Source organism: Neovison vison, chromosome 5, assembly GCF_020171115.1.
Source record: "Neovison vison isolate M4711 chromosome 5, ASM_NN_V1, whole genome shotgun sequence".
In the NCBI taxonomy this organism is placed as follows: Eukaryota; Metazoa; Chordata; class Mammalia; order Carnivora; family Mustelidae; genus Neogale; species Neogale vison.
In genome coordinates, this window is record NC_058095.1 from 70,310,231 (window position 1) to 70,337,046 (window position 26,816).

At 50.1% G+C, this 26,816-nt stretch overlaps 1 protein-coding gene across 1 annotated transcript; it reads left to right on the forward strand.

Annotated features, from left to right (window-relative positions):
• Nucleotides 1–597: 597 nt before the first annotated feature.
• Nucleotides 598–25,864, forward strand: ALKBH5 (alkB homolog 5, RNA demethylase). The gene is made up of 4 exons (XM_044249317.1): nucleotides 598–2,399; nucleotides 11,402–11,482; nucleotides 20,654–20,809; nucleotides 21,626–25,864. Exons 1-4 carry the CDS (start codon nucleotides 1,630–1,632, stop codon nucleotides 21,801–21,803), a joined length of 1,185 nt encoding a protein of 394 aa, XP_044105252.1. The 5' UTR covers nucleotides 598–1,629; the 3' UTR covers nucleotides 21,804–25,864.
• Nucleotides 25,865–26,816: the final 952 nt, after the last annotated feature.

Sequence of the window (26,816 nt, forward strand, 5' to 3'; positions counted from 1 at the left end):
TGGGTGGAAAGGAACTGGCATTTCAGGAGGAAGAAACAGCTTGGGCGAAGGCCAGGAGGTGTGACAGAGTTTGAGCAAGGCTGGCGCTCAGAGTTCGCGGGGAGGGTAGAGGGGGCGAGGCCCAAAAGGTCTCAAACAAAGGCTTGGAACGCCAAGCAAAACAGGTGAACTCAATCCCGGGAGCCACCGGAGGTTTTTGAGAAGAAACCCTGGCTGGGGACCCGGCCCTCCCGGAACCGCCACGCCATTGCCCACGCCGCGCACGCTGTCCAACCGCACGGCTTCAAAACTTTGGAATCGTCCCCGGTAATCAGCTATAGTTTTGCCTTCACCGTGAGTCTACTTGTCCCCTTGAGTTTCCTTCTGTCGTTTCGAAGAGGTGCCCCTATGCCCATCTCTAACGCGAAGGAAAACCGACGCCAAATCCCTGCGCGCCCCGCGGCTGCGCACGCGCCCACCGCCACCGGGACGTGACTCGTGGAACGTCCACTCCGGACGACGGGGGTGGGGGGGCTGGGAGGTGCCCCCTGAGTCCCGCTTCTGCGGCCGTCGCCGTTTGGACTTAGAGCTATGACCCAGTGCTCTCGGCCCAGCAGTTTGAAAAGTTTCTTCTGGTTTCATAAGTTTCCTAAGGAGTCTGAGGGCTTTTCTCCGTTAGCGTCTACATTCGGGCACTTACATAGCCACCCATTCACCCTTCAGGGGTCCTCGACGCCCTCCACGCAGCTAATTGACGGACGCAGTAGCCAAGGCGACCGCTTGATCGACAGGCTTGCATGCAAACCAACTTCCGGAAGCTGCAGTCTGGGCCCGCCCGGCGCGTGGCCGGTGACCCAATGAAAGAACTGGAAACGCCAAAGGGGGCGGTGACGGGGCAGCCTAGGTTGTGGCGGTTCCCCGGTGGTTGCGCGTTGAGGGCTGAGGCGTTTTCGAGCATTTGGACGATGCCGTGACGCAGCATAGCGACAGCGTTGACAGCGTGAGCGCACCCCTGTGGAGGGAGCCATTCGGTCGTGGAGGTGGCGCGTCAAGAAGGCAGGTTGCTATTTGAGGGTGCTCTCTCGGAGCCCTTCAGTGAGTGGGGGAGGGGCGGCGGACGCCGAGCGGTCCCCGTCTGCGCTTGCGCCGGCGCCTCCGGTGACCCGGCCTCTACGGACGCGCATGCCCGCTGCGCGTGGAGCCGCGGTGGCCGGCGGTATTGCGCGTGCGCGCAGAAGAGCCCGCTGAGGAGCGGCGCTGGCGGACGTCGGGCGGACGGCCCGTGACGTCGTGAGGAGCGCTTTAAAGTGCGGGCTGGGCCGGGCGTCTGAGGGTCTGGCTGGGAGTCGGGTCGGTCTTCCGCGGCTGCCCTCCGCGGCATGAGGCGCTGCCGGTGCCTTTGGTCTCTGGGACGTGGAGAAGGTGGAGGAGGAGGAAGCCCCGTTGCCGCCACCGCTGCATGACCCCCCGCCCCTGACGCCCGACCCCGCGCCCGGTCCCTCGACGCCCCCCGCCGGGTCCCCCGGTCTCGCATGGGGGCTTGGCGCTGAGGAACACTTTTTCTCCCGGGGCGCCGGGGCGCGTTCTCCAAGAGCCATGCCCGGCCGCCCCTCCCGCCCCGGAGGACCCTAGAGCAACGTCGCGGGGGCCATGGCGGCCGCCAGCGGTTACACGGACCTGCGTGAGAAGCTCAAGTCCATGACGTCCCGGGACAACTATAAGGCGGGCAGCCGGGAGGCAGCGGCCGCCGCCGCCGCCGCCGTAGCTGCCGCTGCCGCCGCCGCCGCCGCCGCCGAGCCTTACCCGGTGTCCGGGGCTAAGCGCAAGTACCAGGAGGACTCGGACCCCGAGCGCAGCGACTACGAGGAGCAGCAGCTGCAGAAAGAGGAGGAGGCGCGCAAGGTGAAGAGCGGCATTCGCCAGATGCGTCTCTTCAGCCAGGACGAGTGCGCCAAGATCGAGGCCCGCATCGACGAGGTGGTGTCCCGCGCCGAGAAGGGCCTGTACAACGAGCACACGGTGGACCGGGCCCCGCTGCGCAACAAGTACTTCTTTGGCGAGGGCTACACGTACGGTGCCCAGCTGCAGAAGCGCGGACCTGGCCAGGAGCGCCTCTACCCGCCGGGCGATGTGGACGAGATCCCGGAGTGGGTGCACCAGCTGGTGATCCAGAAGCTGGTGGAGCACCGCGTCATCCCCGAGGGCTTCGTCAACAGTGCCGTCATCAACGACTATCAGCCTGGCGGCTGCATCGTATCTCACGTGGACCCCATCCACATCTTCGAGCGCCCCATCGTGTCCGTGTCCTTCTTTAGCGACTCGGCGCTCTGCTTCGGCTGCAAGTTCCAGTTCAAGCCTATCCGGGTGTCGGAACCAGTGCTTTCTCTGCCAGTGCGCAGGGGAAGCGTGACTGTGCTCAGGTAACCCACCTGGGAGGAGGGGGCGGCCCTGCATCCTGCTGCCATAGCTGCCCACCCTCAGCCGCGGGGCAGCAGCAGACAGGAGCCCGCGCTTTACAGTTCTGACCCATTCTTCTGGTTTTGGGGGGAGGAGGGTGTGGAGGGAAAAGGGGTCTGTGTTTAAAACACGTGTAGTAAAAAAGTAGGGATCAGTCAGGATAACAGTCTAGAATTCTGTATCCCGAGGGCAGGTTTGTCATGATCACACAGGCTTGACCAAGAATTGATACAAAGGCATCTTTCTAGAAGGCTGAGATTTAAGGAGGCTGTTTCCGTGTGTGATTTTAGCAAGTCACTTTCCCTTTTTCTGGGTCTCTGTTTCCAGATCTGTGCTTTTCTGAAAAATAAGTTGAACTCTTATCTGAAAGTCTCTCCAACTCTGCTGTTTTCATGTTTGTTAAAAAACAAAAACAGAAAAATGAAGGACATGTGTGAGGATTTCTTAACAGAGAAAATGTGGAGGAAGGTCCCTGAGAGTAATAGATACACATTCTCTCTTCCCAGCACAGGGAGTGACTTCGCTGGAATCAAATAAGTTAGTGGCTGGGGCAGAAATAGGGTGCAGCAGACTCTGAAAATTCAGCCCCTTTTGTCTGCCGAAGAGCCTGTTGGGCCTTTGTAAGAATGTGTTACCTGTTACCGGGGCCCTATGAAACCAAATAAAGCAGATCTCTTTACCTGGTATTTGGCTTTGTAGTTGCGTCAGCTGCAGAACTTTGGTTCTTGGCCTATTTTGGGTCTCAGATCCTGCTGAGAATTCACTCAGTACCCTGGCCCCCAAAAAGGTTGCCTGCTGGAACCCCTTTGTTGTTTATATAAAGTGGAATATTTGTTTGGAGGCTGCGTTCTTCCAGCCCTAGAACAAGTAACCTAGCACTGTACTTCAGTAATCCCCAAAACCTCTTAGGAGCTCTAGATTGCAGTTTGTCAGAGCCACTGCTTGACCACCGAATTCTAGTATAGGATCAGGACATGCCGAGTTTTTGTGACCTGCTTAACCTCTGAAGTCTGTGCCATGGGCCCTGGTCCTGGGGAGAAGCGGGTACCCTGGAGCCCTCTTAATATGAGGCAGGTCACCTTAACAGCTGAGGCTGCTTCTGTATTTGAGGGTGGCAGCAGAGCCTTGTGATACCCCAGGGTCTCCACAAGGGGAAGTTTGGGAAGTCATTGGTAGCCCAAACAGTACTTTGCATCTGAAATGTAAGACAGCCACTTATCTGTCAGGTGCCCCTTTGTCATTTGGGCTTCCGAGCTTGTCCTTAGATGTAAGTGGTGATTCCAGATTGATGTCTTAGTAGAACCGTTTAAGGTGGGATTTCCAGGGCAGACCCTCACAAGTGGCTTACTCCGTAAGGCAGTTTGGTGTCTGACTTTGTTGAAGGGCTCTTGATGCTAAAAGGACCTCACACAAAGGCCATTTAGTCTCTTAAGGGGATAGTAATTTTCCACATAGTCACAGGTCTTTAAGGTTGTCATGAGCTGTAGCAGTGGTTGGACGTGTAATGGGTGGTCATAAAAAACAGTTTGTGACTCTGAGGCTTTCCTTTTCCCCAGCGCGCGTACACACATACATCCCGCTGTATTGAAGAGCAGAAGTTTCAAGTTCTTAAAATGCAGGTCTGCTAGTGATCAGCAAAAGGATTGCATCATCAGGAAAATTTTCTTCATCTTTTCCTTGGGATAGTGAAGTCCTAAAGCTTTCCCAGTCTCTTCCAACTCCCTGATTCTGACTTGGCTGTAGAGTTAATGTGGGAGGCTCAGCCATATCCTAAAAAGTGCTGCCCCAGGCTTTGAATCCAGCTCGGCTGTCATTTGCTTTGGCACCTTGTGGGTGTTCTTTGAGCTGAATTTCCCGTCTGTAAAGTGGGGGTAATGCCAACTTCAAAACCTGTTAGAACTAAACACGGTGATTGGGTGTTTATACAGAGCCTGGCACGGAGTGGGCTCCTAAATGGATATTTGCTTTCATACACAACCTTTTAATGATCCCTTGCTCTCTTGTTGGGGAAAGGGCTAGGCATTTGGTGGAGCCTACAGCATGGCTCTTCCCTTCATGGAGTTCACAGCCCAGTGGAAGCCATGGGCAGTTACAGCCCAGGTAAGAAACTGCAGGAGTACTTTGAAGGTGGGGGAACCCATTTTGGAGTGTTAGAAGTTTTTAGGAGGAAATAAGGTAGAACTTGAAGGGTGACTAGAAGTTAGCCAAGCAAAGAAGTTAGCAGGGAGAGCATGGAAGCTTTGGTGGCAGTAGCAGAGAGTAGCCATAGGTAAGGAGCGGGGGCAGGTAGATGCTAACTTGAGGCTGATGGAATTCGATTTTAGTTCTCCCTTTCAACCTGGACCTGAAGTAGAGAGTCTGGCGAGGCTTGCCATGGGAAAACACTACATCAGATCTTCTCCGTAGTAGTACTGTTGACATATTGGGTTGGCTGATTCTTGGTTTTGTAGGGGCTGGTCTGTGCATTACAGAATGTTTAATAGCATCCCTGGTCTTTGTCTACGAAATAGCAGTTTCATCTTCATGGTGACCAAAAATGTTTCCCAAGTATTGCCAGCTATCCTAGGGTAGGTAGGGCTGCAAAAATCCTTCCAATTAAGAGCCACTGCTCTATGGTTCTCGATGCCCCTACTAATTTTAATTTTGTAGTACCTGCTTACTTAGTGTACTCTGTTTACTTGGTATGCAGGTGGGTGAACACCTGTCTGTTAGTAGTGCCTCTTTAAGTGCTCCTTGGGCTTTTCCCCAGGCTGGTAAGAGGGGATGCTTTCTTTGACTTCCTGGTATGTATCCCAGCCCAGAAGTGATGAGCTGTAAAGCTGCAGATTGGAACATGGGGGCTGATGAAGATAGTGGTTCTCTGCAGGTGGGGAGGGTTTTTAATAATTCTAATGTGACTCAGACATTAGTTGTTGGTGGCAGTAGAGTGTATACCCGTTCCAAGGCTACATGGCAGGAATACTGTTTTATGTGTAATAGTTGTCAGCGTAGACGTTAGCATGTGGCAAACATTGACTCAGCAGTGTCCAAATGTGGGCATTTAGAGCATTGCCTCACAGACCCCTCTGAAAGTGCTTTAAGTGTCTTTCCAAACCCAGTTTTTGTTATTGTTGTTTTTGTAACCTTCCCATGTTGGGCCTGGTTGGGTCCCTCTTAATACTGTTCTCCAGGGAAATAAGGATCTTTCACCTCTTTCTATCAGTTCTTTTCACATTCTTTCTCCTGTTCTCTGTAGGGTGAAGGGGCAGATTAAAACACATTTTAGTTGGATTAATTAGAATAATTACCTCAAGACTAATTGCTTACTTGCTGCTACTTTAATCACTGCTCCATGGTCTGTGGTTGTGGCCGCATGCCCAGAGACCCAGGCCTTATTAGCCACCTGTTTGGAAATGACTGTTACCACCCAGCCATGGGACATGCAGAGGTGGGCACAGCCTGTGCCTTCTAGGTAAAAACTAATATTGGGTGGAGTGGGCACCCCTATTCATTCTGGGATAAGGGCTGATCTTATTCAGCTTTTGAAAGCAATATTTAGCTTTCTGGCTTAAAATAGTTGGGAAAGTAGGGCAGATAGGTCCTGGGCCACATCTCTTGTGTGCAGTCTGATTCCATGGAAGGGGGAGGAACCTCAGGATGAAGTCAGGGCTGTGCTCTGCGTTCTTAGGAGGAGCTCTGGGCCAAGGGGATTGGCTGGCCTTGGTTGTGCCAGGCCTAATAAGAAGGCAGCAGCAGCAAATGGAAGGAGGCTAGCAGGTAAACAATGGTCTTAATCATGAAGCTCAGAGCAAGCAGAAAGTAAACAGGCCGCACAGATTTCAGGGCTGGCTGGCCATTTTCACCTGGGGAGTTGGTGTTCAGCCATTGCTGAGATACGGTGCTAGCTCTCTGGAGGCATGGGCTCATCTTTGCAGACTTCTTCCTTGGGGGTGGTAGGTATTAAATGTCCTTTTCTAAGGCCAGTGAGGTCCTCAGGATAGATTGGACCTTGTTACCAGAAAACACAGATGGGCTTTTCTCTCTACACCTTATTACCTACCTCCTCCCCCAACCAAGAAACCAAAAACCAGGATAGCATAGATACTGAAATCAAGAGTTTGATTAGAGTTCCAGTGTCACCACTTTAGCTGTTTGACCTTGGGTAAGTAACTTAACCTCTCCAGGCCTTAGTTTTTCTCTGCAAAATGGGCTATTGATGGCATAGAGTTGTTAATGGAGATCGAATTTCACGCTGTTGAATGCTTGAAGTTTAGGTAAAATGTATTTGGAGATGAGCTACTTTCTGTGCTTAGCTACTCTCTAATTATACCTTGATGTGGAGAGAATTGGGACCTGGAACAGGTTGACCTTCCTTCTGTATTCATAAAGTCCCAGGACTTCTCATAAAGCTAGGCCGTGTGTCCTCTTAGAAGGTTAGGTTTGGTTATAATGAGCATGAGCTCACAATTCCACCCCTGTGCCCAGGTGGCTGGCCTGCTGTTCCCCAAAGCCCAAGTTTCTTAATCCTCTAGGCCCATTAGGAATGTGAGGCAAGCTTGTGGGGGCTGCCCAGAGCAGGTAGCTATAGCTGAAGGAAGGTTGTCTGGCAGTGCTGGTGATTTTGGCCAGTCCCTCCACCTCTGGTTCTGTTCTGTCCTGGGCAGGGCACAGAGTGGATGGAGAACAGTCACTGTCTTGGAAATTTGCCTTAACACTGTCTCCAAAACTGTTCCCTAGAGGAGAGATGTACAGTCCTGCACAGTCCTTTAGAGTTTTTCAGACTCCTCATTTAACTTGCACCTAATCCTCTTGGGGCGCCTGGGTGGCTCAGTGGGTTAAGCTGTTGCCTTCGGCTCAGGTCATGATCTCAGGGTCCTGGGATCGAGTCCCACATCGGGCTCTCTGCTCAGCAGGGAGCCTGCTTCTCTCTCTCTCTCTTTCTCTCTGCAGCCTCTCTGCTTACCTGTGATCTCTCTCTGTCAAATAAATAAATAAAATATTTAAAAAAAAAAAACAAAAACAAACTTGCACCTAATCCTCTAAGGAAGGATTTGCTGTGAGAACTTTTTTTTGTAGATGTAGGAACAGAATAGTTGAGCCCAACACACATTTCATTTAGTGTCCATTGAGTGCAGAGATGAATAAGGCCTTTGCAGCACTTTGTCTTACAGGGAAAACACAATTTCCACAGGGCCAGGCATAGTAGTAAAGAAGGGTGGGTGGTGTGGGGGAAACCCATCCTGGGGGATTTGAGGAAAGCTTCTCTGTGGAGAGGAAAGACTCTTAAGAGTCACTGTAAGGCATAATGCTAGTGGGTTACAGAGCCAGGTCTGTCACTCTTGATGCTTGTGGTGCTGGTCACTGCCTCATGGGGTGGGGGGAACTTGAAAGGGCTCAGCCCAGGCAGGGAGCAGAAGGCTGACCAACATGAAGTATTTCCTCTTCTCCTTTCCCTGTGAAAACAAAGAGCAGGAGGCACTGGAACTTTTCTTCATGCCAAGGGTAGGGCTGGACCCAGGGCATATTAAGTTTCAAGCTGGCAGACTGGGACTTGCAGATAGTTTCTCTTGTGGTAAGTAGGTTCCTTAGCAGTAAGTAATCCTCTGTGGTCTTTGCTGGACATTTTCTGTTGAAGTTTAGGCAGAAGAGTTTCCTTGGCCAGGACTTAGAGCCTCCTGCTCCCAGAGGAGCCTGAGATACTGAGGAGGGGTCAGTGGGCCATGTCACAGCTGCTTGGAAGTTCTAGAAGACCAGTGCTAATGAGCTGTTCAGGTGCATTCAGTGACACAGTCATTTCTGGGGTTCCAGGTGGTTTTACCTCTTTTGAGGCCTGCGGTCAGCGGCACAATTCTGAAGCCCTTGGGGAGTGGGGGCAATTAAGGTTTATTTGTTTTTTAATTTAAATTTTAATTTTTTTATTATCATATAATGTATTGGGCAGGTAAGTTTGGACAGACATCTGGGTTTACTCCTTCTGCGTTAAGGGGAGTGGGTCCTTGCTGAATATGGGAGGTGGGGGCCCCAGTTGCCTATAGCCGTGTCAAACAGACTGATACTTATTAATAGTAGGAAAGATTGCCTGTAGCCAGTACTTCAGGTTCAGGCTTTAGAAATGTGCCTTGGATTCCTTTGGGGAATTGGACTTAGCTCTTTGGGGGAAGTCCTATGTTCATACAGGACTGTCTTGCACCCTACACCTGTATTTTCCCAGTTTGGAGTGACAAGAGCCTAGAATGAGCTCTAGAACTAGTCCTGGGGAATGGGGCCCATGAGGCCTCTTCTGCTGGCAGATCCCCACAAGAGGAACCCAGATTTCATTTCCTTGGCGTGTACTGAACCCAAGTCTCTAGCTTCCCCCAGGGTGGTCCAGGGCCTCTGGCTTGTGTCCTGTGCTTAGTAAATGGGAATGCTGTGCCAGGCACAGTGCATTATCTAAGTTAATTCTCACAATAGCCCTACAGGTTTCAGGGGGTGCCAACCATGTAGTCATAGAACTCTAATTCTTTCTTCAAGGGAAGAGGTAGTGTCCCCCTTTTTAAAATCTTAAAATTGGGGCACCTGAGTGGCTCATTAGGTTAAGCATCTGACTTGATTTCAGCTCAGGTCATGATCTCAGCGTCATGAGATCAAGCTCGGTGTTGGGCCCTGTACTCAGTGCGGAGTCATCTTGGGATTCTCTCTCTCCATCAGCCTCCCCTCCCCACTTCTGTGCATCTTATCCATGGTGTCTCTCTCTTTCTCAAATAAGAAAGAAAATCTTATTATTGTTAGTGGTCATAAAAGAATACCTAAGTTGTAAAGCATAACAAAATAAACACCCAAAAGCTACTGCTGTCCTTATTACAGATGAAGAAACAGGTTTAGGTGCCCAGCAAGTGAATTCCCTAAGTTCACAACGCTAGTAGGCAACAAAACTCAGATTCTCACTCACGCCTCTTCAACTCCTCCAGCTCTGTGTGGCATTTTTCACTGTAGGCCTACAGATATTAATAGGTGTTACCTGAGAGAAGGTTCTTTGGTCAGTGCTCAATTAAACAAAGTCAGCAGATTCTTTTGCTGTAGTAATTCTCAGATCGCTTAACATAGTCGTGCTGTTTTTTAACTCTTCAATGTTTTCCACGTTGATTTGATTGTGGACACTTATCCTTAGTCTCTTCTAGGACTTATGTTCACAGAGAAAATTGAAAACCTCTGGTCTAGGAGCAGCTCAGAGAAGGAATCTTTAAAGGTTCTGGGAGCGCCTGGTTGGCTCAGTTAAGCATCTGCCTTTGGTTCAGGTCGTGATTCCAGGGTCCTAGGATCAGGCCCCATATCGGGCTCCATGCTCAGTAGGGAGCCTGCTGCTGCCCTCTGTGCTTGTGCTCGTGTGCTCTTTCTCTCTTTGTCAAATAAATAAATAAATCTTAAATACATAAGGGGTGCTTGGGTGGCTCAGTCGTTAAGCGGCTGCCTTCAACTGGGGTCGTAGTCCTGACCAAGCCGCACATTGGGCTTCCTGCTCCGTGGGAAGCCTGGTTCTCCCTCTCCCACTCCCCCTGCTTCTGCTCCAGCTTTCACTGTGTCTCTCTCTTTCAAATGAATAAATCTTAAAAAAAAAAAAAAACAAAAAAACCCAAACATTTAAAAAACAAGCAAGCCACAAATAAATAAATAAAGGTTCTGGGGATGCCAGGGTGGCTCAGTCGATAAGGGTCTGCCTTCAGCTCAGGTCATGATCCCAAAGTCCTGGGATTGAGTCCCACATCAGTCAGGGAGCCTGCTTTTCCCTCTGCCTGCCACTCCTTCTGCTCCTGTGCACATACGGTCACATGCATGGTGTGTGTGTGGGTGTGTGTCTCTCTCTGACAAATAAATAAAACATTCAAAAATAATAAAATAAAGGTTTTGTCTCTCCCAGCATGGCCTCAAAGCAGAGGGTTTTTTTTCCCCCTCTTGGACTTATTTTTTTACCTGTCTTGCTTCTAGTTCTTGTTCACATTGGGGCAACCTGGCCATTTTGAGAAGTTCCTCCCAGGCCTGCAGTGTTTCTAACAGTTACATGGTTGTCTTTTTAGTTGCCCTTGAGAAGGGAGCTGATGAGCAGCCTTGGAGAGGAAGATTTGCGGTCTAGGGGTGGCCAGGGAAAAACTGAGCGAGACCAGGCGAGGTGTTCACCTCCCACTACGCCTGTGGCTGAGCGTGGGTCTGGCTGTGTAGAGCCCTGCCTCAGCTCCGTGGAGGAACTTGGGGTGGGAGTGCCTCTTGCGTGCCAAGCTCCTGGCGAGGGCATGTGAGGAGGCTCAGGATGCTGAGTTTGCTTCCAGAGTTTCAAATCGGAAAGATGGTAACTGTGAAGAGGACAGTCATCTACCCACATTCATTGGTCTAAGCAGTTTTTTAAATTGTGTAACTTGATGAAAATAAATAGATATTTGAGTGTGATGGGAATTCTTAAAATATCCCAAACACAGCTGTCTTCAGGATTTTTGGATCCCCCCAAATGGAGGTTTTTGAAAGCTTGTTTTCAAGTAGACAAATTGTCTTTTTAAACATTGCAGCCTTAGTTCTCTCTGGTGACTCAGGGCTGTCAGTGTCTTCCTAGGCTTCCTCTTTGTGCTGAAGGGTGGGGGGTGGGGAGAAGAGGAGGAGGTGGAGTTCTTGTGTTCTCACCAAGGTTTGGCCTGAGTCACTCTAGCTGTCTCCAGAGTGATTAAAGGTGTACCTTCTTGGGGGCCCTGTAAAAGAAGGGCTCTTGGCTTGTGTGGAGAGATTGCTACTGTGGTTTATACCTTCAGGCTTGTCTTTGCCTCATCCCAGGTTTTTTTCTTGACTGGCACATCCTGGATCTTAACAGATGAATTCCCTTTCCATGTAGATCCTTGAACCTCTCAGAATAACATGGCAGCGGTGTCCATAAAACCTGGACCATATTTCTCTCTCTTTACCCTCTGGGAACTTCGGTTGTCTGTTCACTTTCCAAGCTCATATGCTCTGTGTTTATTTTCAGTGGATATGCTGCTGATGAAATCACTCACTGCATACGGCCTCAGGACATCAAGGAGCGCAGAGCGGTCATCATCCTCAGGAAGTAAGTGCCCCGGTGTCTGGCACCTGTAGGCCTGTCTGGAGATGTAGGTCTGGATTCCCTTAGAACTTGGCTCCTCTGTATCAATAGCATAGCAGCATGAAGCCTGGGAGAGGAAAAGGCTATCAGGTCTCCTACTTTTTTATTTTAATTCTTTGAGGAAAAAGCTGTTTTGTCTTTTCTTCATTGAAAAATTAAGTTCTGTGGTTATTTAACTAGGGAGTTGGGGGCTGAGCAAAAGTGTATGCTCCCTGTGTTTATGGATACAGTCTTGAGACAAGATTTAGGGACCCCTCTTCCAGACCTCCCTTCCCCCTCTCTTTTTCCCCATCTCTTTGGTTCTGATTTGTCACATGTGATCTTGCTGATTATTTTTAGACTGCGCCTTAGCAGCCTGCTTTAAAAATGCCTGGGTTTTCACTTCTGGGAGGAGCAGGGAGTGAGAAGAAGAAACGAAGGTGGGAGGTTAGGCTGCAGTGTTTAGCAGGTGTATAGTTTGTGGCTGTCTCTCCTCTCTGGCCAGGAAGTTAGGGATATACTGACCAATATCACCAGTCCTGGCCTCTTCCGCACTTCTGGTTTTCTGCTCATGGGATGAATGGACTGAACCAAGCGGATGCTGGGTCAAGACAGGCTTGTCTTTAGAGTGGAGTGCAAGAGGCTAGATGATTGTCCAGGGTTGTACAGATGACAGTGAGGAGAGCAGAACCAGTGCCGGGACATCCCCTATCCTACCCTCCACACCGGCTAGAAACACAGTGTCCTGTAGCTTGTCATCTTTTTTTTTTCTTCTTTTAATTTAAATAAACATTATTTTTAGAACAGTTTTAGATTTACAGAAAATTGTAAAAATAGTACAGAGTCCCTGTACTCCAAGCACCATTTCTCTGATATTAACATCTTGTATCAGTAAGATATGTTTGTTATAGTCCAGAAAGCAAATTAATATATTATTATTAACTGAAGTTCCTACGTATTGGGATTTCCTTAGTCTTCTTGTGACATACTTCTTCTCTGCCAGGACCCCACATTACATTTAGTTGTCAATCACCTTAGGCTCCTCTTGGCTGTCACACTTTCTCAGACTTGCCTTATTCATGATATCACTGGTCAGATATTTTGTAGAATATCTCTCCATTGGAATTTGGAATTTTTCTCCTGGTTCTACTGGGGCTCGGGGTTTGGGGGAGGAAGACCACGGAGGTGAGGCCTGCTCGTCTTCCATCCTATCCAGGGCACAGGACTTCTCACTGTTGATGGCGACTGGGAACACCTGGCTGAGGTTGTGTCCACTGGCTGCGCTCTGCACTCTAGAGTTGCTGCTTCCCCTGGGGTATTAGGGAAGTCTCCGTGCACAGCCGGCCCATAAGCAGTGGGGAGTTAGCTCCAGCTCCCTGAGCGGGGAGTCGCCGCCCAAGTTACTTGGAATTCTTCTGCAAGGAGATTTTGTTTCTTCTTCTCTTGTTCATTCATTTACATCTTTATTCAGTTGTTTACTTACATCAGTATGAATTTATGGATATTTGTTTTATGCTCCAGTTATGCCAGCTTTGGCCATTAGGAGTTTTTTCTCTTTTTTTTCTTTCTCTCTCTTTTAAGTACATCCTTATTTTCTGGTTTGCCATCTTTTATTTATTTACTTATTTATTTTAAAGACTGTATTTATTTACTTGACAGAGATCACAAGCAGCAAAACAGCAGGCAGAGAAGGGGGAAGCAGGCTCCCCGCTGAGGAGAGAGCACAGTGTGGGGCTCGATCCCAGGACCTGAGCCGAAGGCAGGGGCTTAACCCACTGAGTCACCCAGGTACCCCTGACTTACCATCTTTTTAGCTTCAGTTTATAACTGAAAGCATCTTGGTCTTTTGGGTCTAGAATGCCAACATAATGTGGTGGATGAAGTCTCTTTGGCATGTCTCTGCCACTTTGTCAAGTCAAAACTTCCGAGTATCTGTTGTACCTGTATAGCATGGAAATGATAGAGACCTAAAGGACGATCCTGGGGTGCAGGTATAGCACCAGGCACATGTGGGAGCTGCAGACGGGAGTCTGTACGGAGCTGGCAGTGTCTCGCCTCTAGCCTACAGATATTCCCAGAATTCATCAGAAGAAGGGTTTTTATCTGCCTTTCTGCTTTCTTTTCCTGTGGTTCCCAGCACAGGCCAAAACCCAGAACACGGAAGTGATGCTGTCCAGAGTGTAGCTCCCTTCTGGCCTCTTCTGCCCAGTCATTTCTTCCTGGGCTATACTGGCACTTCAGCTACAGCCAGGGATAAGTGCCCCACCTAGGCCAGGAGCTTGGAGAGGAACTCCCAGGGTGATACAAAACCAGAGCAGCAACTTCCCAGGTGTTCCCTGCAAGGCTCTCAAAATAGTTTATCCCAGGGAAATCTTCACTGGAGGTGCAAATGAAGTGGCCATAGCTGGAGTGTCAGATCATTCTTCCAGCTGTTTCCTTCCTCTTCGGCAGTTGCTCCCTTATTTGACATCTCAGGCTGGCTGGGTTGGATCCTTCTCAGTAGAGTTAGGAGCCTACACTGTTAATCAGGTCCCCTGGAAGCTCTTCGGCCAGCTGGGCTCCTGGCAGTGGTCTGACTTTGGAGAATGACTGTTGAAAGGTCAAAGAGCATCAGTCATCTACCAACTTGAATGGGCCCAGGAGCCAACCACAGACTGGGTTAGATGGCAGAAGCACAGAGCTTTGGTATGAGGGGGCTGGAGAGGAATGGGAGGATGACCCTCCGCTTCCCTGGGTCAGCTGAGCTAGAATACCGCCCAGCTATAGAGAGACAACTCGGGACCAGACGAGAGGCCCAGGATAAACACTAGGCTCCTTGTTGGATTTTGCCTGTCCATCCAGCCTAACCTTTTGGAGTTTTCCTTGTTGTGTTGTCCTCCACACTTACGTTCAAGTATTGCAGCTCCTAGTGTGGTCCACGGGCTTGGATCCTTGCAACAGTGTGACCTCTGTTGGAAATGTTTTCCCATCAACATGTTCATCTTCCTCCACATCCTACCCTGCAAATGACCCACCTATGCACAGTGAAAGTTGGTTGACCTAGCCATCCCTCAAGGCTCAGGTGCTGACTGTTTTGACACGCAGAAAGCATCAGACACATACCTGTAGCCCTGTCAGTGTATCCCCTCCCTCTTTAGATTGTTAGAGCCCGTATACTTGACATTGTGAATTTCCAAATCTGCATTCTGTGGGGACGGGGACCCTGCTCATCCAGACCCAGCACTGAGGCCCAGCCCAGAGGAGATACCAGAGGGGGACAACGCAGGTGAGTGAGGAGCAGCTCCAGAGTAGCTATATGGGCTGGTCTTGGAAAAGGACGAGCTAATGATGGGATGAAAAAGGGAGCATCCTGGCCCAGGCACTGCCCAGACATTAAGGATGTGGTCTTGATGGGCACCTGGCTGACTTGCTTGCTGGTGAGGCCACATCTGGGTGGGTGGAATCTGGGCATTGAGCCTGGCCCTGCTCCATAGGCAGAGGGGATGGAGCCAGTCTTGCTTTCTCTTAACTTTGGATAAAAATTGCACAGGCTCTTGTGGGAGGGCCTAGGGGCTCTGTTACCAGCTCGGGTCAGTCAGAGCTGGGACAGTCCTAAATGCCTCATGGGGGGAAATGGGTGGGTAGCCGCCAAGTGCTTTTTGATTCAACACAGTGTGGCATCTTTGAATGTGAGTCTTCAAGTGTGTGGCACCATTGTTTGTCACAGAGAAGACGCGAGGCTAGGAGTGATCACCTGAGAGTTTCCCCATGAGTGGAATCCTTGGGCTGCACCTCAGTGTTAGCAATCCTTTCGGGGTCACAGCGGGTAAATGGCTGAGGATGACCTTGAACCCGGGTCTGCTGGTGTGTAATGGAGCTGGCATTTTGCATGCTAGTACACCACCACCAGAGTAAACACTGTCTTAAAACCACAAAGTGTATCTGCTGGAGCCCGGCAAACAGATTTAGCAGTTATATCCAGCTTGGTAGGGGTTGGGGATGGGTTGGGACAGGGTTGGTGGATCTGACTCCTGAGCTAGAAATTGCTGGCCAGGCAGAGACGGTAAGCCTGGGACTACTAGGTGGCTCAGCTGGTTAGTGTCTGCCTTCAGCTCAGGTCATGATCCCAGGCTCCTGGGTTCGTGCCTAGCACGCGTCAGGCTCCTTTGCTCAATGGGAGTCTTTTTTTCTCTCTCTGCTCCTCCATGTGTGCGTTCTCTCTCTCTCAATTAAATAAAAATTCTTCAGAAACACAAAAACACCTCAAAGGCTAGAAGGTACAAAGTATAGAGGATCTCTGTAGTTACAGGGAGGTGTGGGAAGGAGGTATTGGATCAACACTTGATCATCAGAGATGGGTTGTGGGCCTTCAGAGCCTTCATTTGTTGGCCAGGGCACCCAGTCCCTTGGCCTTCAGGAGACACCCCAGGCTGCCCTGGTCTGCTCATAAGACCTTATATTCCTGCACAGCTAATCTCCAGTTAATCAGATAAAGTGGCTCAAGGCAGTCTTAATCGTCCATTTCTTTGCTTTTGGCTAAGTGAGCTCAGCGCAGTGGGTTGAAGCTGGGAAGAGCAGCTAGAGGTTCATTTGCCAAATGTTAACCAAGGCTGGTGTGTGCCAGCAAACAGTGGGGTGAGGGATTTGCATGAGAGAGATTGTAGGCAGCCGAGCTAAATGGCTTATTTGGTCCTTCAGACCAGGGGTTTGCAGGGGTCAGGGGGAGACTGTTCCTGAAAGCAGAGTAGCCCAAGTATGAGGCTCTGTGATGAGGGGAGGGTAGGAATGGAGGATGCATTCTGGGCTTCATTCCTTGGGGCAGGGGTGGCCAGCTCTTGGCTTCCCTGACTTGGCCTGAGACATTGCCCCCATCAAGACATGTGCCATTGTTTTTTCTCCAAGATTCTTATCCTCTGGGCCAAGAGTTAGCCCACCTTAGTTTCCTGTTCCAGTGAGTATGTGTGTACATGTGCATTTATCCTGCACAAGGAGTGGGAGAGCAGTAAGACCACCTGGAGGTGAAACTGACTTAGGCTCCTGGCCGGCCTTGCCCTTTCTTCACTGAAGACAAGCTGGTTACTTGACCCCTGTGTTTTTTCATAAATTGGGGCAGCAGTGGTGCTAGGGATGGTTAAATCGAAGAATGCCATGCCTGCTTCTCCTGGCCCCTTCCTCACCATACTGCCTCTGAATTTGATGAGTCAGGGGTAGGGGATGAGGAAGGCTGTGTCCAGTCAAGGTAAGATATGAGTACAGGCACAGCGAATGAGAGGAAAGGGAACCTGGAGATAGGTTGTTTACTGGCCCAGGCCAGGGAAAGCAAGCTTGTTGTCTGACTGCCTGGTGTTGTGGAGGATATCAGTACCTTATCAGGCCTGAACGGGAGCTTCCTGGGCACCCACGATGCTGGCCCTGTTGTCTGGCAGCACTGGCTTCTGGAGCCCTGAGTTACAAGTATGTGGTATGACATGTTGGTAATCAAGTTGAATGATTTGGAGAGGCCCTTGGGGCCTCGTTATCTTGCAGGCCTGGGTATGGAGGTCTTCTGGAAGCCTTGCTAGGACCATGGGCCTTGGGTGCCCTCTCTTTGGGTTATACCCCTCACATGCTTTTTAGACTCTTTGAGACTGGTGTGGAAGCCTGCTAGGGTCAGAACTGCCTTGCAGGCAACAACATGTGATGTTGGAAGGAGTTTGGTGGAAGATGGGGAGTGGTGGCAGGAGGTCTGAATGTTGTTGCAGGAGAGACAATGGTATAGGTCTGTGCTTTGTGGGAATCTGACACTCTGGTGCTGGAGCTTAGACCTAGAGGCCCAGGTCACTCAGTAGACAAGGGTTGCTCAGACAGGCTTGCCACACTGCCTCTCTGCTCCGTTGGGAATGTTCAGCTTTGTAAGCACAAGGGTGCTTGGTGTGAGGGTGGAGCCAGAAGTTGAAGCATGGTTGGCCTGAGGCGCAAGCTGGTTCCTGGTCTCCTAGAAATGGTGTCTGCCTGGATAGCATTCTGTTCTGTTGCAGTGCAGTGAGCCCACCTTCAGAGGCCTTCATGGGATAGTGGCTGTGTGGCTTAGGCCAACGACTTGGTCTCCAATTAGTATTGCTTTCCCATCCTTACAGTGGGAATAGTCCTCCTCAGCAACTTCTCCAGAAGATTAGAGGATTCAGTGAGTAATAAAGGAACAAGAGGAGAGCTCCTGGGATGGTCAGCCCCCTCTCTTCACCCTCAGGTCACATGTTAATGTGTTAATATTAATGTTCAGTCATCCTCCCTTTGGTTTGGCTTCCCAAGTACCTCTGCCCAATCCCTGCTTTTGTCCTGATGCCTGGGTGACCTCGTATACCTGGGGTGCCTTTCTGTAACCCCTGGATGTTGACTCAGATCTTAAGCCAGGTGTCTTTGCCTCTTGTCACCTGAGGAGACCCAGGCCCAGCCCTTACTGCTAGAACTTCCTGACTTCAGAAGTTTATGGATATGTTTGCTGAACCCTGAGGGGTCTATCATGCTCCTTGAAAGTTAGCTGCCTTTTAAGAGGCTGTTCTCAGAAATTAAGCTACCAGTGGGCACTGGGTTTGGGATCTTGCTCTAGCCTGGCTTCCTGCAGCATGGTAGCTTTTTGGAAATGGAGGGAGGGCGGAAACTCCTCCAGCTATTCTGAGATGTACTTGTAAAGCCCCAGGAGCACTTTCAGGCCCCAGAACTTATATTGTCCCAGAAGTAGGTACAGGAGGCAGGGATTTTTAGTAGGGCCACCTCCTGATCATCTCTTCTCTTGAGGCTGCATCCTGATGGCAGTGGTATTGTCATGTGCAGAACCCCCTTCCCCTCCTTCAGGCAGTGAGAGAGGAGCAGAGCCAGTCTGTGTTCTTGGCCTGACTAGTCTCATACCTGTGCCCCTAACCTCTCCAGCGGCTCTACACCCATAATGGGGGGGATGAGGCCTGACCTGTTAAAGAGGAGGTCCTTGGGCTCCAGTGATTTCTGATTCCCACCCTTGTGTCTGGGTGTTACCTGGCACCATCTCTTCCCTTAACCCCTCTCAAGAATCTTAGACGTGAGGGGTGCCTGGGTAGCTCAGTCGGTTACATGTGCCTTCAGTTTAGGTCATTACCTCCAGGTCCTGGAATCTAGTCTGGCTTCCTGCTCAGCAGAGAGTCTGCTTCTCCCCCTCCCTCCCTCTTTCTCTCCCTCCCCTCTGCAACCCCTCCCCTTTTTAAATAAATAAATAAAATCTTTTAAGAAAATATTTTTTAAACTTTTTTTTGTGATTTTATTTATTTATTTTTAAAGATTTATTTATTTATTTGACAGACAGAGATCACAAGTAGGCAGAGAGGCAGGCAGAGAGAGGAAGGGAAGCAGGTCCCTGCTGAGCAGAGAGCCAGATGTGGGGCTCGATCCCGGGACTCTGGGATCATGACCTGAGCCGAAGGCAGAAGCTTAACCCACTGAGCCACCCAGGTGCCCCAGCGATTTTATTTATTTTGGGGAGAGAGAAAAATGGTGAGCATGAGCAGGGCAGAGGGAGTAGCAGATTCCGTGCCGAGCAGGGACCCCAATGTGGGATTCCATACCAGGACTCTAGGATCATGACCTGAGCCGAAGGCACACCGCTTAACCAGCTAAGCCACCTAGGCACCAACCCCCTGCAAAATCTTGAAAGTCCTAGCCTTGAAGGAGGCCACTTGATTTCTAGACTCTTAGAACTGAAGGAGGACCTAGGGACAGCCACATTTCTCCCTACTTTGTTTAGATGGAGAAAGGCCCAGAAAAAGATGGTGATTAGCCTGGATTCTAAGTGGCACCATTAGGGTTGGATCTTCTTCCTTTTGCTGCTAGATATGTCCTGGTTCCCTGAGCCTGGAGGGCTCAGAGTGGAGGCCGAGACTGGTGGGCCAGTGAGTACAGCTGACCGTTCTGGTTTCCCTGTACATAAGGCCAAAGCAGGCAGGCAGGCAAAATTGCTCTGCTGGTCTGCCCACCACTTTGGACCTGAGGGTGTTAGAATGTTGTTTCCCAGCTAGAAGGCGCCCCCTGCTGGCTTCAGGAGAAAAACCACTGCCTGGGGTCAGAGCCCTGTCATTCCTGCTTGCTGTTTGGAATCTCACCTGGGCTTAAACTTTTCTCCCACGACTTCCAGGACCCGTGAATTACCATAACCTTTGGGATCTAGTTTTCCCCATCTGTTTACAGCAGGTCAGCCAGTTGGGGGTAGGTAGAGGGATCTGTGAGTTTTGCTCTGCTCTGACCTCAGCACCTTCCTCAGAACCAAGTGACTACCTTGTGCACAGCTGCCTGCAGGAAGAGTGCCTTTAGGGTCTTCTGCCAGATGTGTTCCCATCACTCCTCAAACCAGGCTTCTCCTGCCCCTTGCTGGTACCAGCCTGACTTGCCAGCCTTCTCTGTATCACACAGGAGTCGGGGTTTCTTTGAGGTTTCCCAGGCTTAACTTCCTCCTGGCCTGGCTTTATAAAGGACTCCGATCACTGCCCCGTCCATACTTCCATGTTTTCCCTTTATTGGGCAGCATGTTCCTTAAAACTTAAGCCTAGTGCTCAGCGGGGATTCTGTCTTCAAAAGCCCTTTGGCCTTGACTTAGTTAGCATCCCGTAACCAGCAGAAGCTGCCAGGTGGCTGTGGTGAGATCAGAGCCAAGTGTGTGAATGTTGAGTTGGGCCTGGACTTTCCTGGCTCTCCCATAGCTTTAGTGTTACTGTGTAAGAGAGTAGGAGAGTCTCTTTTCCTTTTGTAGGCCTGGACCAGGTGAACCTTCCTTCCTGTCTTGATATTTCAGGAAGGATGAGGGCATCTGCTGGAGTATTTTGGGGCCCTCAGGACTCTGGCAGGTGGAGTAGAAGCCCCTGGAGAACCTCTGGGCTGGAGTAGGGTGAGTGGGGCTGCTTGTCCAACTGAGAGAGAGCGAGCCCTGGATCTTTCCCCTGGTGTAGCAGATCCCTATCACTAAGAGGTCTCCAAACAGAAATGTTCCTCTTCCTACTCCTAAGCCTGAATATAAGAAGGTAGGTGTTTGCAAGTCAGCCAGATCTAGTTGAACTAGGAAGAAACTGAGGCACAGAGCGAAGGCTGCTGGCTCCCCTCTCCCTGGCCAGAGAAGGGGTCTCATGGGGCCCATTCCCTTCCCAAGGCCCACTGGTGACCCCACGCGTGTTTCCTTTGCAGGACGAGATTAGACGCACCCCGGTTGGAAACAAAGTCCTTGAGCAGCTCTGTGTTACCACCCAGCTATGCTTCAGATCGTCTGTCAGGAAACAACAGGGACCCTGCTCTGAAACCCAAGCGGTCCCATCGCAAGGCAGACCCTGATGCTGCCCACAGGTACTCAGCTTAGGGACCTTCAACAAGGGCCAACAAAGCAGCCCCATGGCCCGGCCACAGGGTGAAATAGGTGGGGGAAACCTGGGGTATGTGGTTAGAAGCGTGGCATTGACCACTTTTCCAAGCCTTAATGTCTGCTTCTAGGTCAGTGGAATTGGCGGCATTCCCACCTAGCCCGTGACCAGCTGCCTGCACCCTTAGAGAGCAGGGCTTGGGCTGAGATTCTGACAAGTGGGAAGGCTTTGTGGGCTTCCCATGACTTCCTTGTTCCGTCCACCCAGACAAATGCTCTCATGAGTACTTAAATGTTAGGAGGGAAGCTTGGGATGTGGAAGATAGCAGACCAGGGATCCATTTCAGAAGGGTTGGGGAAGACTTCTGGGAACATGTTTAAGCTGAGATGAGAAGGATAAGGAAGTCATACGTGAAGTCCCATCTAGGCTAGAGATACTGGCCTGAAACCCTGAGGCAGGAAGAGCTTGCTGGTCAGGGGCTAGTGGAGTGAGTGAGCAGAGCGCAGGGAGGTGAGGGCAGGACCGGGTAGGGCCTTGAGGCTGTACTAGGGAAGGCCGCCTCCTGTCCGGCAGCCTTGGTGGTATCCTCGACTCAGCAGACCCCCCAGGGTAATTGGGAAGTGTTTCAGAGACTAGGTGTGGCCGCTGCACTTAGTGGGCAAAGAGACGATGCCAGTGTTTCTGCCATTACTATCCCTTCTGCAGAACCACCAAGCTGGAGCGCACCATCCCGCAGATGGTGAGGGCCCAGCGCAGACACACAGGTGTGAGGGAACGCTTCCACCCACCCCTTTCCTTGCAGGCCTCGGATCCTAGAAATGGACAAAGAAGAGAACCGGCGCTCGGTGCTTTTGCCCACACACCGTCGGAGAAGTAGCTTCAGCTCTGAGAACTACTGGCGCAAGTCCTATGAGTCCGGGGAGGACTGCTCGGAGGCGGCAGGCAGCCCTGCCCGCAAGGTGAAGATGCGGAGGCACTGAGGTGTGCTGTGCGCCCCTGGGAACTCTGGTTACTCCTCACGTAGCTGCCCCCTCCTTTTGTTCGGTTCAGTTTTTTGGCGTTCCGTTTTGTTTTTGGTTTTGTTTTCATTTTTTTGGTTTTTGTTTTTTTGATCCTGAATTTTTTTCCTCGGGTTTGTTGCCTCTTAAGGCTGAAGAACAGAATTGGCTGGGACCTGATTCTCGTGTTCTCGGTATTCCTACGAAATGGAAAGGCTGTTGGCATCTATAGGGGACAGAAGCTCATGCTGGAGTGGCCAGTAGGGATGTGGGGGGCAACTGTCCTCAAGTGGGGCTGTCAGGCTGGGTTTATTTAAAAGCAACAAAATGTTTTGGTTAAGAAAATTCTTGTTTTGCTTTAAATGTAAATCTTCTCAGTGTTGTAAATGAAGTTCAGTCTTCTGCCCCTTCCCCTCCCACCTGTGTCTGCGTGCTGGGTTGAGGTCTCATGCTCCTTATTGGTTCTGCCGGAGGCCTACTGTCCTCCCACTTCTCACCTGTTCTCCAGGGCCTGGAAGCCTACACAAGTACCCTCTTCCTCCCGCAGCAGAGTTGTTCAGGATGACTGGGTGGAGGTTTAAACAGTCCTCTGCCACCCCAAAGCTATTGGCTGAGCTCCGGGGCTTCCTCTGTGTCCACTGGCCTGCTCTGCCCACGGGTCCCTGAGCTGCTGAGGGGCTGGCTACAGTGGTCCTGACCTTTCTTGCCAAGAGCACACGTCTTTGCTGGGTTGCTTCTTTCAAGCATATGCGTGTGATTGTATGGAACAGTTAGACTTACCATGTTGGGGCAGTTTTAGGAATGGTTTCTAGCTAGAGGGACTGGTGTCCTTCCAAGTCTAGCATTTGGGGTATGGAAAATTGTTGTGGTGTGTGGTAGGGTTTTTGTTTTCTTTTGTTTTTGAGTTATTTTTTTCATTTGATCTCCAGACTTTTTCCTAACCCTTTCCTTTCTCCTTCATTGGCCAGCTTGGGCCTTCTCTCCATGTCATCCCCATAGGAAGGTGCCTGCCCACCTGCTCTGTCTGCCTGTAGCATGCATCCAAGGCCAGAGCTCAGGTCTGCAGACTGGGTTGGCGCCTCCTCTGCCTCAGGGGCGTGGGAGCTGGGGAAGGGGCTTTTAAGAAGTAATAAAAGGAAAAAGATAATAAAGTTTTTGGCAGTTCCCACCTACTCAGATCCTTGAAGGTTGCAAGGTTTTGATGATGTAGATTCATTAGGAATGTCTCCTTGCCAGCCATGGCTGAGACCCGGGCCTGCTGAGAGCAGAGGCTTTCCCAGTCCCCAGGCTGCCACCACCCCAGGGGGCCTTGTCTTACAGAGGCCCAGGCCTGAGGCTGCAGAAGTCTGGGGCAGCCACCATCAAGAAGCCCCCTCTCAGGGGCCAGAACTCCTTTGCCAGCGTGGATTCAAGTCGGGACTGCATAACTAAAGCAGTTGCAGGTTTATTTTTCTTACAGCTTTTTTCCCAAAAATGATTTGTAGTTGTGTGTGCAGCACTTTGCCCTGATATGTGTGCTCTACAATAAAAACCAAATCTAATATATTTTGAAACAGTTGTCTGATACTGTTATAAGAGAGGATTTGCCTTTGGTGCTTCCTTAATCCCCTTATTTTCTTAACTCTGAACCCGGGCTGGGGAGGCCAGACAGAGTCCTTTGCCCATCCAGGTCCTCATGGGAGATAATAGGGCTGAGGGCCGACGGTGAACTTGCCCTCTGCTTACTGTGCTCTCTCCCACTCCAAGGAGGATGGACCACGTGTCCAGGTGCCCAGGATGCCATGGTCCTGCAGGAGCCAGGATCATACCCTGCTGAATTTTGAAGCCCTTCCCCCTTGGTGTGATTAGATAGGGTGTGTGCCAGTGAAGGAGGGACAGGGTGAGCAAAGGCAGGGAGAGCCTGGCCTTTGTAAAAGATAGGCAAATGGTTTTGCTCGTTAAGCAAATTCTTGAGTTCCTACTATGTTCTGGCCAAGCCCTCATTGTGGCCTCATCAGTGAGCAAAAGTCTTGGTCCTTGCTTTCAAGATGTGTACTACAGAGTTATGGGATACAGTTACAGGCTTCAGCCAGATGTGTTTGTGTGGACTGGCATTGGGGCCCAGAGGGTTTTAGTCCCTCCAGGTCCTGGACCTGGCTGCCAGATTCTGGTCAGCTTGGGTGTGGAGTCTTCCTCATTGATTTCCAGTGCCCAAACCAGTCTGGCCAATTCTTTGCTATGGAGACCTGGCAAGTCACTTACCTGCCCATTTCAGAGAGGAGAAGAGAGACTCTAGAGGGAGCAGGTGACCGGCTAGGGCTCAGTCCTGCAAATCGGTGACAAGATATGAAGGGCACTGGGGGAGAGCCTCCATATGCTTTATAGCTAGTTGGGCCTCCGGGGGTAGACAGAGCCACAGTTGCCCCAGAGAGGAGACATTAGAGCTGAAAGGGATGGTAACTTGCTCAAAGTCATCTAGACTACATGGCAGAGGGGGACACCTCCCACTCTAGGGCCCAGGCCCCTGACTTGGGCATAGAATGGGCACTCATATGCAGGCCTGGGGAGCTGAAACTCTACAGTAGCTGTGACAATCACGCCAGGGCTCTTCCTAGTTCCAAAAAGGCTCTTTGCTCTGCAGAAATAAGGGACAGAGAGACTAGGGGAAGGGGCTTCGGCCCTTATGGGTCCTGCTATATCACTGGCTTTAGTCTCTGCCCAGCAGTTCCACAGCATCCCATCTCTGGACTAAACTAATTTTCTGAGTAGTCCCTAAGCCTGTGGGGATTCCATACCTGACTCCATGAATCTGACTCTGCCCCCACCCCAGTCTTGCACACAGTAGGTGCTCTAACAACATCTGGCACCAGCCCTGCCTTCTTAGGTACCCCATCCCATTCCTCCAAGCCTCCTGTGCTGGGGGAAGTTGAGGCCCAAAGTCCCCTTCATTCAAAAATACGAGTGTCCTACTGTGTGCCAGGCTCTGTGCAGGGTGCTGAGGATACAAGACCTGGTATAGATCTCTCACACACACGGCTGTTCTAGATTGTGCCAACATGAAAGATGTGTAGCACAGAAATTACGAATAAAATACACAGTACATTCTAGCTCTGTATAGCCAAGTGTTCCTTATAGAAGCCTTTTGTTGATCTTTTTTGATAGATTCTTTTATTTGTAGCGTGCCGGTGGTTGTAATTCAACCGTGATACGCAAATGGAGTTGGATCCCATTGCTGATAATAGTTTTCCAGGGTTCCTGTAACAAATTATCACAAACTTTGTGGCTAAAACATCAGAAGTTTATTTCTCACAGTTTGGAGGTCTGAAATCCAAAATTATGATCACTGGGCTGAGATCACAATTCAAACCACGCTCCTTCTGGAGGCTCTAGTCCTTGTGTCTAAAAGCTTCTGGTGGCTGTTGATATTCCTTGATCGTGGCCTGGTAACTCCTGTCTCTGCCTCTGAGGCCACGTGACTGCCTCTTCTGTGGGTACCAGATCCCCTTCTGCCTGTCCCTCACAAGGACACTAGTGATTGGATTTAGGGCCCACCTGAATGATCAAAAATAATCTGCCCATGTAATGATCTTCAGTTACATTCGCAAAGTGAAAAAATGTACAAATTCCAAGGATTAGGAGCTGAAATCTTTAGGTGGGGGGGGGCCACTGTTCAGTCTACTACACTACTCTTTTCCTGATAGTCTGTCACTAAATCTTGTACATGGCCTACTGGTTTCTCATCATTGGAACAAACTATGTTAATTGGATTGAAATTGCTCAGCCTCAGCACTATATTAAATTTGATCCGCATTATTTTCTCTACTGATTTCTTAAATCTAGACCTGTGCTGTCCAATATGGCAGCCACTGGACAGTTTGGCTGTTGAACACTTGAAATGTGGCTGGTTTGAATTGAGATGTGCTTTAAGTGTCAAATACACACTAGAATTTGAAGTTAGTATGAAACAGAATGTAAAATATATCATTAGTTACTTTATATTGATTACGTGTTGAAATGACAATATTTTGGACATACTGGGTTAAATAAAATACACTTTAATTTCACCTGTTTCCTTTTACTGTTTTAAATCTAGCTACTCAGATTTGAAATCACATATGTGGTTTGTACTCTGTTTCTATTGGATGGCACTGGTCTAGAAAGTCAGCAATAAATTCAGCCTGATCCGCGGCGTTTGCAGATCTCTGTGGTGTAAACACTTGCTTGGTGGCTGACTGAAAGCTGTCAACGTGAGATCACAACACGAAGTCCTGAAGACAGGTGGACAGAGCACACGATTGTACAGGGTCTCAACCCCCCAGATCCCACAGATGGAAGGAATGAAAGTATACAGACTGTAGCAAAACCTTAACATAGGAAGTGCTTTGTTTTGAATACTATCTTTGTTTTTAACAAAATTTTAAGTAATTTTCAAGAACGTTTAACAAATGAATTGCAAAATTCCATAAAATTTGACAATTTGACTCTTGTGAGTAACTCTCCATGAGAGGGTTTTGAGCAGAGGGCATTATCAGACATAGGATCCCTCAAGCTGCTGTGTTGAAGACAAGTCAAAATCATTAAAAGATTGGTATTGGCAGGAGATTAAGGGGCTCCAAACCCAAGAGCTGCCGCCTACCATGGGCTGGAGTCCCACTGCGGGGTGTCCACATGCTCACCCGTGCAGTACCCCCCCATGCCCACAGGGTGGCAGCAGAGCCCAAGCAACAGTGCTTGGTTGCAGGGTGAGGGGTGGGGAGGGGTTGCAGGGGACTGCTATCTGGTTGGGGAGCTAAGGCCCCAGAGGCAAGAACTTAAGGTTCCCCACTGCATCTGCCCTGCTCTGCCAGGACCCTAGGCTTAATGGGTGTGTGGAGGGGACCCAACTCACCTCACCAGGGCATGATCCTGTGAATCGTGTGCCAGTGCCCACTGCTGTCTCTGGCCCCCACCCAGACTCCTCAGGGTTGCCTCTGGGCTCCCCAGACCCCTGGCTGGCTTCAGCACAGTCCCAATTAA

Bases quoted from the DNA above. Each gene is read 5' to 3' on its own strand.
- ALKBH5 (XM_044249317.1), top strand. From the start codon at position 1,630: ATGGCGGCCGCCAGCGGTTACACGGACCTGCGTGAGAAGCTCAAGTCC. The intron at 2,400-11,401 runs GTAACCCACCTG...GTTTATTTTCAG, and splicing joins GGAAGCGTGACTGTGCTCAG to TGGATATGCTGCTGATGAAA. The intron at 20,810-21,625 runs GTACTCAGCTTA...CTTTCCTTGCAG, and splicing joins GACCCTGATGCTGCCCACAG to GCCTCGGATCCTAGAAATGG.